This window comes from Melanostigma gelatinosum (genome assembly GCF_949748355.1).
Source record: "Melanostigma gelatinosum genome assembly, chromosome: 7".
NCBI classification, from domain to species: Eukaryota; Metazoa; Chordata; class Actinopteri; order Perciformes; family Zoarcidae; genus Melanostigma; species Melanostigma gelatinosum.
In genome coordinates, this window is record NC_136640.1 from 2,744,273 (window position 1) to 2,763,421 (window position 19,149).

The 19,149-nt window shown below is 43.1% G+C and overlaps 3 protein-coding genes across 3 annotated transcripts; 2 read left to right on the forward strand and 1 right to left on the reverse strand.

The window, feature by feature from the left end:
* Positions 1-3,140: 3,140 nt before the first annotated feature.
* Positions 3,141-6,021, forward strand: LOC306780078 (ceramide synthase-like). The gene is made up of 5 exons (XM_079272284.1): positions 3,141-3,358; positions 4,154-4,237; positions 4,357-4,555; positions 4,641-4,736; positions 5,281-6,021. The coding sequence occupies exons 1-5, from the start codon at positions 3,237-3,239 to the stop codon at positions 5,563-5,565; spliced, it is 786 nt and encodes a 261-aa protein (XP_079128410.1). The 5' UTR covers positions 3,141-3,236; the 3' UTR covers positions 5,566-6,021.
* Positions 6,022-6,321: 300 nt separating this feature from the next.
* Positions 6,322-12,835, reverse strand: gemin4 (gem (nuclear organelle) associated protein 4). The gene is made up of 6 exons (XM_079272002.1): positions 12,637-12,835; positions 9,658-11,709; positions 8,920-9,076; positions 8,561-8,831; positions 6,950-7,672; positions 6,322-6,725 (listed from the first exon to the last, which is right to left on the reverse strand). Exons 1-6 carry the CDS (start codon positions 12,656-12,658, stop codon positions 6,504-6,506), a joined length of 3,447 nt encoding a protein of 1,148 aa, XP_079128128.1. The 5' UTR covers positions 12,659-12,835; the 3' UTR covers positions 6,322-6,503.
* Positions 12,836-13,245: 410 nt separating this feature from the next.
* On the forward strand, positions 13,246-18,899 carry LOC306779461 (tapasin-like). The gene is made up of 8 exons (XM_079271398.1): positions 13,246-13,382; positions 15,401-15,574; positions 15,643-15,912; positions 16,372-16,701; positions 17,402-17,770; positions 17,871-17,963; positions 18,364-18,383; positions 18,518-18,899. Exons 1-7 carry the CDS (start codon positions 13,337-13,339, stop codon positions 18,372-18,374), a joined length of 1,293 nt encoding a protein of 430 aa, XP_079127524.1. The 5' UTR covers positions 13,246-13,336; the 3' UTR covers positions 18,375-18,383; positions 18,518-18,899.
* Positions 18,900-19,149: the final 250 nt, after the last annotated feature.

Consider the following 19,149-nt stretch of genomic DNA (forward strand, 5'->3'; position numbering starts at 1 on the left):
CCAGGAGTTTATTATCACACAAATGTTGCCTTTATCAGTAACAGCCCAAGGTACTCGATTGCACTTTCTTTGTGAGGACTTCCTTCACGGTGCCGGTGAAAGGCCTCACCTTGAGGGCCGGAGGCGTCGCAAGGGGCCAAACTGTTGAGTAACAGTGATGAATTGCAGCCATGTTTCCTGAGCCGGTCTGTTCATGCACATTTCATCCTCGTCAAAGACGGAAGAAACGCGGCAGCAGAGCTCGACAGCAAAGACAAAAGCACGCCGGCCTTCCTCCTGACGTTAAGGTTACTGTTTTGTAGCACCATAGTTTTTGTTGAAGATAGTTTTTAAGGATATGTTAACAATAAACATCTTAAAATGTCGCAGTTTTTAACCGAAAAACTTAGTTAAAATAAAATAATTCAGTATTATCCAACACCTTTTGTTGGGAAATAAAAACACTTTAAACACTTAAACATAATTTCAAAGAAATGATGTGACTCTCACATTGTAAACATGAGTTTATGTCTCAATCTCTAGTTTCAAGTACATTATGGTCCATTTAGAGTCACACAGACCATAAAGCAGGGGATGCTTTAGGGCGGGGCTACACGGTGATTGACAGGTCTCTACCAGAGACGTACACGGCGTCTCTACGACACTCCTCCTAATATGGTCACTTCCTGTTCCTGGTTGCAAAAAGCTAAGATGGCGACGGCCGTGCTGTCGGGAAAAGTGGTTGCAATTGTCCGTGTTTTCTCTTCCTGCCTCTGAAAGTCAAACACGCTTGGATTGGATTGGTCTAAACAAGAAATCTGAGAAGAAGCTGCTCTTAATGCCAAATTCTCTCTAGTGTTCAGCGAATCAGTATTTACAGTAACAGCACAGTCCGCTCATGTTTTGCATCCGAAGGGAGTCTTTGAACTGTTTTGATACGTCAGTGTGTGACCCTTTACCTCCACCCTTCCTCGTCTCCTTAAAAAGAAAATGTCCCAACACGGCTGCATATGATTGGTCATCCAGCACGGACCTGCACCTGTGATTCAAGTGCCAAGAGTCTTCCCCCAATCCTGACAGTGTACTGTAGTCATCCAGCTCTCTGATTCGCTAGTTCGATCCCAGGAACGGGCGGCCCGTCACCACCCTGCCGCCGCGGCGTCGGAGGAGGGTCGCCGGAGGGAAACCGGCCCGAAAGCAGAGCTTTTTCTTCCAATCAGGACGATGTGTACCAAAGCCTTGAAACAGCCCCCCCTGTGGCATGACGACAATGTGCAATTTCATACTGCATCTTGAAGACTGACTGTTTACGATGTGTGTCAAATATTTTTGAAAATGGTGATCTTGGATTCTTTAACTACTGTGCAATTTCTGTCGTTTGAGAAAATTCATCAAAGTCTATATTACTGTAAATATGAACCGAAAGCCCAATATTTCTATGAAGACAGTCGGAACATATATATATATATCTATATATATATATATATATATATATATATACAACTTATTTTGAGATCTATTTTTATGTTGGTTTTAGCAGCACTAGTTGGAGGTGTATACTGTGCAGAAATGCAGAATGTGTGCAGACTATGTTACACGTTGACTGTTAAGTGTTCTTTCTCAATGTTGTGCACTGACTTCAAAATTTCAAATTTCTATTTATTAAGGGAGACAATGATTGCATTGCTGAATATGTATTGGTAAGGATGTATCTTTCGCCTTGAATGTACTGTATTAAACAAGAGTTTGTTCATTATCGGGCTTCTCTTTTCATTTGAACTTGTTATCTATGACGCTTACGTTCCGTTTGTTTATAATCGTTCATGTAATCAATATCTAATATCTAGTATCTTTGCTCGTAAGTTTGCTATTTAAACTTTTTTAAATGTGATAATAGTGTTGCACTGCCCCCAAGTGGCCAAACAAATAAATCAATGCCGGTTTAAAATAAAAAATAATCTAAATTAGTCTAATGTGTGATTGGCAAATGCATGTTTGATAAGATAATAATCCAGAGAAGTTAACACATAGTCCTACATTGTCTGTATACAGCACACAGCACAGCCTTTAATATACATTATCAGCACAGAATGAACCAGCGCTGTTCTTAGATGCTGCTATTCTGTGCTGTGATGATACAGTGTGGCTCTGGGTTCAGGCTCAGTTTGGGTCATTTTGATTAAACGCAGCTGTGTTTTGAAATATGCACCACAGTGTAAAGATAAGTTCTTCAGTTGGAAACGTTTGCAGTATGTATTTATATATCTTTACACTAAGACAAAGGGAATAGTGTTGAGATTTTCATATTTATAATGCAAGGCAAGGCAAGTTTATTTGTATAGCACATTTCAACAACAAGGCAATTCAAAGTGCTTCACATAAAACCATTAAAAGCATCAAAACATAAGGCAAAAGAAAAGATTTCAAAACAATGAAGAACATTCATTAAAACATTAAAAAGCAGTGTAAGAAATAACATACAGTCGTAAAATGCAGAAATGCAGGAAATGTATTAATATCCTTGCAATGGTGTTTCTGGTCCGGCCCACTTCAGATCAAACTGGTCTAACGAACTAAAACCAGTTTGAACTGTATCATGATTCATGACTTTTCAATTACATAATGCTAGAATACTTTTTATGATTTTTCTTTGGCAGACAAATTTTCTGTCATACTATGACTTTTTAACAGTTTATGTCATACTAATATCATTTTTATGTCATACTGTACTATGACTTTTTATATTAAATGTTTTTGTCATAACTTTTTGTCATGACTTTTTTAATACAAACTATACTTCTCACATATTATAGCTTGAGATTGCTGTGACTTTTTTCAACATACTATAGGATGACATACTATACTTTTTCATGTCTTTTTGAATGACACACTTCATTATGTTTTCTATCATTTTTTTTTATATACTATAACTATTTTTCGAGACACTATACTATGTTTTTTTATACTTTTTTGGATATACTATAGTCTATACTGTGACTTTTTTAATGTTTTACTTTTTTCAACTTACTGAAAACGTAAATATCTCAATATTGTTGGAGAATGAATCGATAGGCCCGAATAAAGACACAAAGTGACAAACATTTGACTGCGCATGCGCTGTACTCCAAATACTTTCTCTTCAGTTCGTTGTGACTGGGAAGTTTAGTAATCCTCAAACTCGCGCGAGCTCGTTACGAAATCATTGATGGCGGTTTAGCGGGCGAATACAGGAAGCGTTTGAGGTCGGCTGAGACAATATGTTCAACGCCCTGATCTGCGGAGCTGGGGTGTTTCCGGGGCTTTTCTACGGCTTCAGGGTATTCCTACGACGCTCTTTCACAGGCTGGAGTGACGCCGACGTGGTCTGTGTCAGCGAGAGGTAGAGAGTCACCTAACAGTTAACCAAACCCCTTTAACAAATGCGTCATGTCTTGTTTATCTGTCAATCTACCGAACAGTTTACGCCAAGAGTAAATATTTAGCGAGCTGGAATGTTACTAAATTATTCGTCCGTTTGTTTGTTAATATGGGAAGGGGGGGGGGGTTCGGAAGGGGGGGGGGGGGGGCACAGGAGAACCAGGACTGACCCGGGTCAGACTGTCAGACCCTGCTGCAGTAAAATGAGAGGTTTTCTACGCTCTGGCGCTCGGGAAGCACTACCACTTTAGTCCACTAGGCACCGCCAAAATCAACACAATAGATACTTTACTTTAATAGATATTTTTTCCCGCAAGAGGACATTGTTTCGCTACAGCAGCAAATAAAACAGTAACAAATATAAAATATAAAAAATGAAAATGCACAATATATATTTAATAAAAATAACAGTAAAATATTAAATATAAAATACACAATATATACAATATAAATAACAGTAAAAACTATTAAATATAAAAACAAAATATAAAATGCACAATATAATGAAATAGACTAATATTAAAATGATCTACCGGTAGTTAAACCATAGTACAAAGATTTAAACAACAGTGTAACGGTGTTATCGTCGTCATGAAAGTTCCCTGCGATAAGTTTTAATATTTTATGATTTAGACTATTGGTGACGATAAGCAAGACACCAAATACATTTGCATGTATTGTTTAATTTATCTATAATTGTCCAGTTTTATTTGTTGTGCATAACAGACTACAGAAAGTATTGATCATGTCTCTTCAGGCTGGTGTCTTCCATACAAGCATGTTTGTCGACAGCAGCTGGAGTCACAGTTGTAACATCCTGCAGAGATGTGATGACCGACAGGTAGGAGAGTCACGTCAACAAATACTTAGAATATTTGAGTTTTACAATCAGTAAAAAGCTTATTGTGTGCATATTAACAAAGATATTTAAGTGGGAATGCTTGCTGTCTCCCCATGCAGTCACTGGCTGGTCAATGCCTACGTCTTGTTCGGAACTCCCTACATGGTCTACGACATCTACGCCATGTATCTGAGCCACTACCACACTCCGAGGGTCACAGGACACTCTCTTCAGACCCTGAAGGCCTTCCTCAGGAAGGACTGGATGATGGTCCTCCATCACCTGGTGCTGGTGCTCATCTTCATGCCCATCACTCTGGTGAAGTGTCTCTTATATATGAGTGATTTGATATGAACACACGTACAGTATAGAGGCTGACTGGGCAGTGTGTTCTGGTTTGTAGTTTTTCAGGAGAGGGCTGGGAGATTTCTTCATCGGCTGCCTTTTCATCACAGAGTTCAGCACTCCTTTCGTCTCTATAGCAAGGATTCTCATCCAGGTAAACTATACAGATGACACATGAATAAAGCCTTTCAATGAGGGTGTGATTATCCACCATGAAGGTTGTTGCACAGCTCTTATCAACCCCTAATTACTCCCAATGCTCAGAGTGAATGACACATTAGTTTTGGATTCAAACACTATTTACATTTAGCCGTTTATGTTATGTTAGTATCATGTTAGTATCAGGTTAGCATGTTAGTAGCATAGTGGCATGTTAGCGTGTTAGTATCATGTTAGTACGTTAATAGCATGTTAGCGTCATGTTAGTAATATGTTAGCAGCATGTTAGTAGCATGTTAGCAGCATGTTAGTAGCATGTTAGCATCATGTTAGCATCATGTTAGCAGCATGTTAGCGTCATGTTAGTAATATGTTAGCATCATGTTAGCATCTGTATTTGCTGTCTGCGTTGTTTCTTAGCCACCTCTCTGAGTGTGTAACGCAGATGTAAAGTGTTTGAGAACAATCTGTTGTATTATTGTTGCATTATTCCCTTCTTCCACCATCTTGTTTCACATTCTTCACTAAATCTCTTCCAGCTGGGCCTCGACGACACCCGCCTGCACAGAATCAACAGCTTCGTCGTCCTCCTGAGCTTCTTCACGTGTCGGATCCTGATCTTCCCCTACATGTACTGGATGTACGGCCGGCAGTTCGGGGTTCCCCTCCACAGGGTGGCCTTCCACCTGCCGCTGCACTGCAACCTGGGTAACCTGGTGATCCTGGCTCCTCAGGTGCACTGGTTCATCTTGCTGCTGAGGAAGGCCTGCAGACTGTACCTGAGACAGAAGAGAGGGACGGGAGACGGGCAGAAGACACACTGACCCGTTCATACAGCGACCTGGTTCACAAAGAGACCGAAGAAACGACCGCGGCTAGTGAGGGAAGAGGTAGTGATGTGTGGAGAACAATCTGTTCTTTTGAGGATCATTTTAATGTTTCATCAGAAAAAAAATGGCAAAATTCTGAGTAATAAAGTAGTTTCAGATTAAAGTTATACTATTCTGAGAAACTTGTAATATTTTTAAATGGTCAAACCATTCTTGAAATTTAACTTTTACTGAGAAACAAACTGTTTTTGGAATTTTGACAATAAACCAAATACCCTCAAACTCTTTAAAATGTTTATATTTGATATACTTTATTCTGAGATAATTCCTCAACTATGGCTCTAATATATCAAACCCAGAAATGCACCACATCATTGTGTGATTTGTTTTCAGCTGTTTTGTGACAAAACTTTAAAGCTTTTACTAATTGCAGAGAATGTTTTTTTGTACAAATAAAGCTTTTTACTCTCCTATTGTATTAAAGCATGTGTTTAGTGGTTCTGTGCTCCTGTAGGATACACCTTTAATTTAAAGTTACTGCAAGGCTTTATGTCTCCTTATGTAGATCATGTGCAGGCATCAGTATTATATTTAAACTGTTTCATATCCAGTTAAAAAACTACAAGAAACTCTTCACTGGTTTAATTTCAGGGCATAAATGAATATTACTGAGACAAAACCAAAAGATATTTGCTTTGACATATGAGCGTTTTATTCACTCAAATTCATCACTTTGTAGTAACTTATGTTAGCTAAGTGCAGAGAATGACATTAACAGAAATCATATCCTTGATCTATCAGCAAACATGCAAAAACAAAAAAAAGGAGCGTTTGATAAATGATCGTGTGCCTCGAGCCTCGGCTACACTTTCCGTAAAGATTGTTGGAAACGTTCGGATCTTTTCTTCTCGATCGTGCATGAAAATCCCTCTTCAAGCTGCCGATGACACCAGCTGAGCGATCTTCTGCCGCAGGACGGCCTTCATGTCGTGGTCCTGCAGGTTGTCCGTGATGGTGGAGAAGAAGTGTCGCGTGTTGTCGCTCTCCAGCGGGCTGCTGCTGCGCGGGAAGGCGGCCATGACGGCCTCGTAGTGGCTGAGGATCTCCAGACTGGAGAGGAACAGCGGCTCACTCTGACCTCCTGGCATCATCACCTGAGAGGAGCACATTTCATTTTCATCCAGATTTAGCCAATCAGAGTCTAGACTTATTATGTATGTCAGAGGTGACATCACTCGTTGGTTTATTGTCTGACGTTTTGAAGCCTTGAGTTTAGCATTTTGGCCGTCGCCATCTTGGCTTTTTTACAACCATTATTTATGAGACCATGAACTCATGTTTACTGAGGTAAACATGCCATGGTGTTAATGATTCTTACCTGGATGTGCTGAACATGGCAGAAGAGCTGGCTGAGTACAAACAGGACCTCTTGGGAGGGAAACCCCTCCACCTCCTCCTCCACGTGGGACTCCTTCGATGTCACAGGAGAGCCTCCTGCTCGTTGAAGGTCTTTGGACGTTTCCGGAGCTTTGATTGGAGTGCAGGAAGGATCGGAGTCTCTAGACGCCGGTGTTTTCGGAGGCGTTGAAGCGGAGACGTTCAAAGCTGCAGATGAAGGAAGAGGCAGCTTGGCTCTTACCGAGTTCATCACCTCCCTCACCGCGAGGGCGTACAGTCGGCCGACGTGCGACCAGCCGTCCGCCGACAGCCAGTGGGAGCAGCTGGACCCGCAGAGCAGCTGGAGGACCCGGAGCAGGAGGACGGACAGACGGAGGTCGCACGAGAAGCTCCTCAGATCCAGCAGAGGCAGATAGTCCACGTACTCCAGAGAGAAGGGCACGTGGAGGCGGCCCGAGGCGATCAGCTCCCTCAGGACTCCCTGCAGTCTGGTCCACTGGGAGAAGGAGCACCAGGGCAGGGTCTGGGTCAGAGCCACCAGCAGGCCTTTGCTGAACATGCCCACGTGGTCCGGCCGGCGCTGGTCCAGGGAGAGACGGGACAGCATGGTGTCCCGCAGGGAGTCGGACGCGGAGCAGCACTCCATCCAGGCCAACAGACCGGTTCCCTGTCCATACTGAGGCAGGTCTGAGCCCAACCAGTCCTACAGAGAGGGAGGCGACGGGAACAGAGATGTGTCAGCAGGAGTGGAGAGGGAGCGCTGCAGGGGCGGAGCCAGACGCTGTAAACATTAGAGGCTCAGCCCAAACCTATGCAGAGTCCGAGGGGAGATTTACATTCACAGCAGATATATCTTCCATTTCTCAAGACAACATAAAGCCTCCTCTCTATCTATATCTGCATGTATTCATGTCCGAATAATGCACATTACTAACGTAACACCTACTGCTGCTACTATTATTAGTATGAGTCACATTTCTACTACTATTAATATTACTACTTGTATTATAGGTCTCTGGTAGAGACCTGTCAATCACTGTGTAGCCCCGCCCTAAAGCATCCCCTGCTTTATGGTCTGTGTGACTCTAAATGGACCATAATGTACTAAATGAACATCATGCTGTATTGAAGAAGACTTGAAACTAGAGATTGAGACATAAACTCATGTTTACAATGTTTACTGAGGGAATAAATCAAGAGAGAAGTAGTCATTTTCTATAGACTTCTATACAACCAGAGGAGTCGCCCCCTGGTGGACATTAGAGAGAATGCAGGTTTCCAGCGCCGTAAATTCAACCTTACTGCTCCATCTGTCTTCAGTTTGACTTTCCAACCGAGTGAAGCAGGTAAAACATACCGTAGGACAGATGGTAAAGCTCCAGGACGTCCTGCACTACAATCATGAACTCCTCCATGTATTTACTGCAGACTGATATTTACAGAGAAACTAAAAGATATCTGGTGGCTGTATCTGGTCACTAAACTATTTTTTAATCTGAATTCACTTGAGATAAACGGTATCAATGCACGATGATACGCGACGTCTTTGATCTCATTGCACCTGAACCGACCGATCCGGACGGGTTCCTACCTGCTCCGGTAGATCACACACCGTCAGCAGAGACGAGGGAACCTCGTTCTTGAAGTGTTCCCCCCAAACGGGCTTCAGGTGGAAGCGCACGGTCCAGTCCAGCTGCCCCGTTTTGTTGTAGAGCCAGAACAGAGCTCTGGACCAGCGGCTGGGGGCCGCCGCCACCTCGGCTCCCACCACCCCCCCCAGTGAGGTCAGCACCGACACCAGCAGCTCCTTGGTGTCCATGGACCAGCGGGGGACGCCGCCCTCCGGTGGCTCCTCCCAACACCTGGCACAGATTTAGATGGATACGAGTTGAGATCAAATAACAGACGGTATGTGGATCTGGACCGAAGGCCGAGAGGAGTCTCACCAACCTGAGAGTCTGGTTCTGCAGCTGAGCCAGAACATAGAGGAGAGGAAAGGGAGAGCAGTCCAACACCCAGTGAGGACACGAGGCCGGATCCTGGGCGTCCACGGAGAGAGCGGCGTGGAGAAGTCGCAGACTCAGTTCTACGTCAACGGAGCTTTGACCTGAAGGAATTCAGAGAAGAACATCGGAGCAGACGGACAAAATGTAAACAAAGACTTTAACAAGGAAAACGGAACTCGTTCACTTTTAAACTTGCTTTTCTTTTTCTAAGACCAACGGCATCACTGAGAATGTGTTTAAGTTGCATTTCTTAATTACCAATTATTTAATTTAGTCCAAAATTAATAGCGCTATTATTTTAACGTCTGAGCTCAACTTTAATTCATTTATTATTATTTTTTTTAAATAGTAAGAGGTGTTTCTTTATGACTGATATCTAATTAATCCATTGAAAAGGATAACATCAGCATCACCATGATCAACGTTAAACGGCATTTACAGTTGCATAAGTGCACTTAAAAACTGAAAGATTTCCTAAAAGATTCCTAAAATAACATTTAATAATATTTATTTTGTATAGCGCTTCAAAAAGGTACTCAAAGGCCTTTTACTTGGTAAAAAACTGAAACATTAAAAGCAAATACATGACATTACAACAGTAAAGAAAAGTCACATGACGTTTAAGAAGGAGAGATGTCGTTTAAATGTCAGTTTAAAAGCGCGACTTTGTGAGGACACTCACCCGTAGCGGAGATGTTCGGCAGGACGAAGACGTTTACGACCTGCTGAGGAGTCAGGAAGCTTTGCCTCCTTTCTTCTTCTCCTCCTCCCTCGCCCGGCGTCATCAGCAGACCCAGATACTCGAGGAGCTGCTCCTTCTCATTGGCCGACAGCGATTTGGTCCCGATCGTCTCCTGCAGACACCTGCAGAGCAGAGCGCTACCACTCGGACCGTCCTCCCCTTCGTCTGCGCTCTCCTCTGCCTCTTCGTCGCCTCGAGCTTCATCTTTCCTCCCGCCGTGTCCTCGGAGTCCAGGCAGCTGCTGCAGGATTTTAGCCATAAGAGAGAAAGCGCCTTTGTTGAAGATCGCCGAATGACAACAAGACCTCAAAGTGGCTTCCGGGTTCTGAAACGCAACTCTAGCGACTAAAGACACGGCCGTGTTCAGATTGCCCTGCGTCGTCATCGTCGCCCCGCCTCCTTGGATGAGGCAGTTGAAGGCCATGTTCAGCTGCTGTTCGAACCCTTCAGTCACGGCGGAGGGGACGGAGCAGCCGAAGAACCCCCTGCAGGACAGCCTCAACATGGCCGCCAGCGCTCCGTTCTTGTCTTTCAAGGAAAGCGAGGAAAAGATGTCCGCGACGACTTTCATCAGCTTCCTGCAGCGGCTCACGTCGGCGTCCTCGCCGTGGAGTTTGCCCACGAGGGCGGAGCTCAGCTGGATCAGAGCGTCCAGCTGCTGGAAGGCCGCCTGGTTCTTCTCCAGGCAGTCCGTCCAGAGGGCGTCGTGGGTGGCCCAACTCTTCTCGCTGGCGAACAGCAGCGCGAAGTTCTGGTAGTCCTCCAGGCGGTGAGTGATGATGGTCGCAGTGACCCTCATGTTCACCTCAGCGGTGCTCTCTGTGGCAGGGAACGCCAGCGACTCCAGGAAACCTCTGAGTACATTCTTCTCAGGGTCTTGATCTTCCGTTTCAGTCGTAGTTTCAGGCGCTTCCTGTAGAGCTGCCAGGACTCTTTGGACGCTCTGTTCAAACTTAAATGCCGAGTAGCTTGGTTTAGAGCCGTCACACACATTCAGGAGCCCACTGTTCTGCCAAAACAGAGCGAGTTCTGTTACAATCGTCAGCGCTTCAGCGAGCTTCATCCTGCTGGGCTGAAACGGCGATGGCGTGTGAGACGCTCGTACGTCCCTCTGAGCCTCCCGGATAAGTTCAGGGCTCAGTTTCTCTTCGTTCTCCTCTCTGATGCCGACGACTTTAGACAGGAGGAGCATCTTCTCTTTGGTGGGAAGCACGGCTGCTCGGTCTATGAGGAAGGCCGTGTAGAGAGCATCGAGAGAGATGGAGAGGGCCTGCAGGCAGAGGTCTGCTGTAGATATGTGATCTCTTAAGTCTTTAAGTGCGTGAAGGAGAACGTGGAGGACATCAGCGGTCGGCGGTGCTGCCGGTAGATCCGACGCATCCAGCTTCAACCTCTTGGCAGCCTGAGGGGACACACTGGAAGACTTACACAAGAGACGAGCAAACTGTGTGGCGAACATGGTCTCCGTGTCGTCCTCTGTTCCATCTTTCTGCTCCTCTCTGCCTTTCCACAGCTCCCACCAGACCTCCAGAAAGAGTCGAACGTCATCCTCTCTGGTGGGGCTGCTCCTCACGTGCTGCACTAACCTTTCCAGCTCGGTACAGATCTGAGATTGAGGAAGAGACAGGAGGAAACGGGCAAATATCGGAGCGGCTGCCATCGACTTCACCACCTCCAGCAGGACAACGCGGTTGACCTCGGGGAGGCCGTTCTGGAGGGGGAAGAAAGGGTTCTCCCTCCAGGCCGCCTCCACGTCCTCTCCGGTCTCCCCGCTCAACGCCTTCAGCCACACAGCACAGACTAAGTTCTTCATCCAGACGCCGGCCGACGGAGAGGGACGACCACCGAGTTCATCCAGCCCACAGATTTCTCTGAGGGCCTCCAGGACCGAACGTCCCACCCGGCTCCAGTCAGCCTTCTGAAGGGAGGACAGCGATGAGGGGAGACACAGTTTATCAGCCAGCAGGAATGCACCCTGAAGAACGGACGAACCTGGAAGTAGAAGAGAGCCGGCGTCAAAGGAAAAGAGTATTTAGTTCGGCATGCACAACTTCAGACAACGCTGGTACTTTGTAAGCTCCTACAGGGAGGAAGACAGACATGTTCACATGTAGTGCTTCAAATAAAAGTGAATTTCATCATGGATCAATCTGCAGACTATGATCTGTATGAAACGTTTTCTCTTGAAAATGTAAGTAAAAATGAGAAAATGGCCGTTATCGTACAGCCCACGGTGCAACAAACGGCAGCAACATTATGAAATCATTAAATGCATTTTGATAAATTAATGACTTGATTGATTGATTGTCATAATAATTAACCATCAATTATCTGTGCATTGACTAAACTATTGATCAAATACTTACTAAGAATGACTTCTATCATTACTAATAGTTTACCATAATAACTATCATAAACTCTGGTTTAACTTTGTTAAATGAGTGCCTGGCAGAGCATTCAAAGTTATTTTCAGTTTGGCATAGGAAAACATAAATTCATAAAATGTTTGATTTTGGTTTCCACAATCTTCTTCTGCCAAAAAATAAATAAACAGAACAATTGTATTTGTTAAATCTGATACTTTCTGCTGTGTTTTGCAAACTATAATGAATTTAATACAATTCCACATGAAGTTAGATTCTAAAAACAGTCTACAGTCGTTTTGTTAAGATCCACGGCATTCATAATAAAGAGAGCAGTTAAAATAAAACATTTTAAATCAAACGTAGCGTCACATCTCCCATAGAGATAAAATTACCGTGTTTTTTATTATTATTATCGAGAAAATAGCAAAAACAAAATGTATCAATTTAAAAAAGCACGTAAACAAATCTAGCACAAAATAATAGAAAAAATAAATAAATAAAAAATGACAGACATAACAGCAGACTGGTTGGCGTGTTTTAGGTCAATATTTACCTTTGCTCATCTTCAACGTCATGGCTGCTGAATGTAGCTAAATGCACGTTAGCTAGTTTGCTAATTTCACTTCCGGTTTTTAATTCCCATTCACTAACAGTTCCACCGTGTGACGGTCAAACAGTCTATCTGCTCAACTAAATCACTGGCACTGAAAACACGGCAAAACAGAAGAAAGTTGTCGTCATAATTCACGCGTTTTCACACGTTTCACGTCAACTATTTCGTATAAGGCGCTTCCGCTCTTCCGCATCAACGTTCTGAAAACAAGAGGGACCCGCTCAGGCGTCACAGCGGCACCGCAGGATGGATGCGGTACTACAGGTGTGCCGGTGTAAGAACAGGGAGCTCAGGCGTCACAGCGGCACCGCAGGATGGATGCGGTACTGCATGCGGTGTAAAAAAACACAACACCGCCTGTTTAATAACGTTCACTCTATAATTAAACAGCGCTATGAATGTTTCTGGACTCACAATAAAGATGTGTTTTATCTTTGATTTTAATAATTGTATGTGTAATGGCATTTAAAAAGGCAGATCAAATGTCAGTGATATATGATCTGCCTAACACGTGATGCAAGAGGCAAGCAAATATCTCTTCCTGTGAAGTGAAAGTGAAAGTCGGTTTTCAAACCGTGAACAGCTCGGTGGTGTTGTGGTGCTCGGGCGACTCGGAGAGGATTCCTACCAATGAACAGTCATGAGTCTGATCTTAAAGATACTTAGTTACTTGTGTCTGTGTGCAGGTAAGTTGTCGTCTTCGGTTTTATTACAGATTGTGTTGTTTTTAAGTTTGTGTCAGTAATACTGTACTTACTACACTACACTAATACTGTACTGTACTATACTACACTAATACTGTACTGTACTATACTACACTAATACTGTACTATACTATACTACACTAATACTGTACTGTACTATACTACACTAATACTGTACTTACTACACTACACTAATACTGTACTGTACTGTACTACACTAATACTGTACTGTACTATACTACACTAATACTGTACTGTACTATACTACACTAATACTGTACTGTACTATACTACACTAATACTGTACTATACTATACTAATACTGTACTATACTATACTACACTAATACTGTACTATACTATACTACACTAATACTGTACTTACTACACTACACTAATACTGTACTGTACTGTACTACACTAATACTGTACTGTACTATACTACACTAATACTGTACTGTACTATACTACACTAATACTGTACTGTACTATACTACACTAATACTGTACTATACTATACTAATACTGTACTATACTATACTACACTAATACTGTACTATACTATACTACACTAATACTGTACTGTACTATACTACACTAATACTGTACTGTACTATACTACACTAATACTGTACTATACTATACTACACTAATACTGTACTGTACTATACTACACTAATACTGTACTATACTATACTACACTAATACTGTACTTACTACACTACACTAATACTGTACTGTACTGTACTACACTAATACTGTACTGTACTATACTACACTAATACTGTACTGTACTATACTACACTAATACTGTACTGTACTATACTACACTAATACTGTACTATACTATACTAATACTGTACTATACTATACTACACTAATACTGTACTATACTATACTACACTAATACTGTACTGTACTATACTACACTAATACTGTACTGTACTATACTACACTAATACTGTACTGTACTATACTACACTAATACTGTACTATACTATACTAATACTGTACTATACTATACTACACTAATACTGTACTATACTATACTACACTAATACTGTACTGTACTGTACTACACTAATACTGTACTGTACTATACTACACTAATACTGTACTGTACTGTACTACACTAATACTGTACTGTACTATACTACACTAATACTGTACTATACTATACTACACTAATACTGTACTATACTATACTACACTAATACTGTACTGTACTATACTACACTAATACTGTACTGTACTATACTACACTAATACTGTACTATACTATACTACACTAATACTGTACTGTACTGTACTACACTAATACTGTACTGTACTATACTACACTAATACTGTACTGTACTGTACTACACTAATACTGTACTATACTATACTACACTAATACTGTACTGTACTGTACTACACTAATACTGTACTGTACTATACTACACTAATACTGTACTGTACTGTACTACACTAATACTGTACTGTACTATACTATACTAATACTGTACTATACTATACTACACTAATACTGTACTATACTATACTACACTAATACTGTACTGTACTGTACTACACTAATACTGTACTGTACTATACTACACTAATACTGTACTGTACTGTACTACACTAATACTGTACTGTACTATACTACACTAATACTGTACTGTACTATACTACACTAATACTGTACTGTACTGTACTACACTAATACTGTACTGTACTATACTACACTAATACTGTACTGTACTGTACCCAAGCATGTAAAAAAAAAGACTAGAGGCAGCCTCACATGCTTCTAATCATGTCGTAAAAATATTCTATATTGTTATACTGCAATATACTCTGCTAGAGTAGCCTACAGTATTCCACACTTTACTACAGTAATACTACACTGTATTACTTTACAGTCGTTTTGATCCTGTGATTGACGGACGGCCCTGCGCTCCACTGAGCCACAGTCGTCGGTTTTGTCGCACTCGACTGACTCTGTGTCTCTCTCAGGTGTGCAAGGTGTCCACCAGGTGTCATGGCTGCCCTGTAAGTTCACAGATGAGCGCGTGTTTATGAACGACGGTCTCACTGAGACTCAGCACATCCACAGGGAGGCCATGCTGCAGTTTGGTCAAGCAGGAGACACTCCTGTTAATCCACACGCCATCACTTTCCTGATCACCGGTAAGTCCTGCGTCTCATGGGAGTAACACACGGAGAGATGTTGTGTATTCTAACGGCTTCTGGTCCAGGTTCTAAGCTGGACCTGCGGCGGTTCGTCGAGGATGCAGAAGCGGAGCAGTTGGAGTGCGAGCTGCGGAGGTACAGCACCGGAGGGATGTACGTCCGCTGGCCTTTCAAGGGGGGGCAAGAGTACAACCGCTGGTTCATCTGCATCCTCAAACACGCCAAGTTCACGGTCACGGCCTTCCTTAGACACCCGTCGGACCAACCGCCCCCAGGACAGCAGGACTACCGCAGCTGGCCCGCCATCGGGGACCGAGAGACTCTCACCACATCAGGTAAACCCAACAACAACAACGAGGACCACTCGGTACCAACAGACTCGGGTTCGAGTGACTTGTACTCCTTTTTAAAATACTACATTTTACAAGATTACATTTGAACACGTTTGACGTTAGAATTCACCTTCGCTCATTTCTAATACTCGTTTTCACCGAACAGAGCTTGAACGCATCACAGTGTTACTAAATGGAACCTCCGTATGTTAGCGGTGTTGCTAACATAACTCGCTCTCCTGCTGCTGATTTCAACACGGTTTGTTGTTCACAGCGTAACATTCTGAGAGATCAGAAACTAGAAAAGCATAGATGCCGATTTCCAGATCGCATATATGTCCCGATTATCGATCAATAACGATCAGTGATGATGTACTCTTTGTTTTCTTTCCTCCAAAGTTAACATCAGTCCCATATCTCACATTAATACGAGCCCGTTTTCATGTGTCTCTGTGTCCACAGTCGCCATGGTCATTAAAACACAGTCTCCGTCAGTGAGAGCCGGCCTGGGCTCCCAACAAAAGCTCCACTGCCAGTTTGCCGTGGACCACAAAGCACCCAACGTGACGGTGGAGTGGCACCGGCAGCATCGTGGAGAGAGAACCAGACTCTTCAGTTATAACGGCCGCACGGGACGGAGCGAGGGCAGCGGCGTCGGGCACAGGAGCCTGGCGGGCGGGGACGCTTCCTACAAGCTTCCCTTCGCCAAGATGACGAGCGAAGGGACCTACATTTGTTCCGTGTCAGTGATTCCGCTGTTCGTCAGTCTGGATATCAGTCTGCACATCGAAGGTGAGGAAGAGCGCGATCGCAACCAGGGCGCCGATGTTTCATGTGTTAAAGCTGCATTCTCTCTAGTGTCCACCAGGGGGCGACTCCTCTGGTTGTATAGAAGTCTATAGAAAATGACTCTACTTCTCTCTTGATTTATTACCTCAGTAAACATTGTAAACATGAGTTTATGTCTCAATCTCTAGTTTCAAGTCTTCTTCAATACAGCATGATGTTCATTTAGTACATTATGGTCCATTTAGAGTCACACAGACCATAAAGCAGGGGATGATCTGAAATAACTACATAATGATGATGAATTGTAAAAAGTCTGAATTCATTGATGACTTTAAGGACACAGCGTCACGAGAATATCTCCCTCTCACTTCGCGCCTACTCACATCATTCACTTCTTTGCACTGACTTTCTATTCATCTCGTCGCTTGAAAAATTGGAGCACAGCATGAGGCTGCAATCTGGATCCCTCAAATATTTTAGATTGATTGACTTCACGATTATTCTATAAACTGAGAAAATAGTGAAAAAACATCCATCACAGTTCCCTAGAACCCAAGGTGATGTCTTCAACAGCCGACAGACGTGACTCTCCCTCTTATGAAGTTGACTTTCCACACAAACATTTGCATCTTGAGTCAACCTCATAACAGGAAAGCTTTTGTTGAATTCATTGTGAGAAACCTTTTCCTCCCCCTCTCCTCAGAGCCTCCCCGTGTCTCCCTCAACACCGGACCCGCTCTCTCGCTGCAGGACAGCGGCGAGCGGAAGGTTTCCTGCGACGTAGAGAACTACTACCCTCTGGACGTGGAGATCGTTTGGTACGTCCAGGACGCCGCGGCGGTGGCGGCGACGGCGACGGCGGCGGGCAAGAGGGTGGGCGCTCCGCTCCCGAAGGAGCTCCAGAACGTCCTGCTGTCCAGCCACAAACACAACCAGGACGACACCTACTCGCTGACGGCCTTCTTCTACCTCGAGGTCTCCCTCAAGGACTCGGGGAAACAGTACACGTGCAGCGTCTCCCATCAGTCCCTGAGGATGCCCATCAGAAAGAGCTTCATCCTGACTGTTGAGGGTGAGTGGAGCTCGCTTGCAGTACCGCCAGCTACCACACGGCGGCAGCAGAGGACCGCACCGACTCCTGAGCTCCATGTCTGTTTGTTTTCTCCGCTCAGAGCCCAGCAGCTGGATGTATAACCTGCTCTTTGGCGTCGGGGTGGTCACACTGGTGGTCGTGCTGCTTGTGCTGCTGCATTACCTGCACTCAGGTGAGTGAGCAGACCTCTTATATTCTAAGCTGCTGTCACAACGAGAACAACCTTTATTTAGGATAAGAAAGAACGTTATAAATCCAGAATGAAATTCTTGTGGCAGAGTTTGATCAAAGATTACAACAAAACACAATATAATAAGATTATAAAACATATATGAACAACGTAGAATAACAACTGTTAACTGGAAGAAGAAATACGGACACCATTACAAGATAGAATGGAATGGCAATAAGAGTGAGGCAAGTAAACAAGTTATTAAATTACAACGATGAAGATAAATACGAGAGTAAAAATATGAAGTGAATCAGTCGTAATATGGACACCAGTGCCCGAAAGAAACAACGATAGAGACGTCACAAATGAAAGAATAACGACGTGTTTATTTTCTCCACAGCGAGGAAATGAGCAGTGCAGGTAAGATGATATGAAAACAAAACCCAGAAGGATTTATCAAATGTCATTCATGCAAAACAATATTTAATCTCTATGCTGTGTGTGTGTGTGTGTGTGTGTGTGTGTGTGTCTGTGTGTGTGTGTGTCCTGAGCAGAAGAAGCCATACTGAGCAGACCAGTGATGCTGACTCTCCTCCTCACGCGCTCATTGTTGATGTAGAATGTCTCAGACGTTTGAAGTTTGACGTTTGAAGTTTGTTTGGTGTTTGTTTGTTTCAAAGGGATTTTAGGTTTCTATGAAACTGAATGTGGTTTTTGTTTTTGTTCAGCTCATGTAAACGTGATGTTGTAAAGTGAATGATTGGTATTCTGGTATTCTGGATAAACAGCAACACACAAATTATTGAACTGAAATAAATGAAAATGAAAATGAAATAAACAATCGGTTTAAAGGTATTTTGTAGAAAAGTTATTCTGAACCGCTGCTTTGGTGTCAGTGCGCCATCTGGTGGGCCTCGGGGGTACTTCCAAATGGTTTGTTCAAATTATAACAAATATATAAATATCTTGTCATTTTAAAAGCGAGTTATTTTTCATCTAAATTTGTTGAAGAATTCACATAAATAAACAAAAAACGTCAAATTGAATTGCATAATTTCAATGACCAGTTTGCCAATCAATACACGTCCAATTGTTTTGCCATGTTAGCTCGTTAACAATAACTTTATTTATATATATGTGTATATGAACAGAGTTTACTCAGTGCTTTGACAGACAAAGCAGCGAA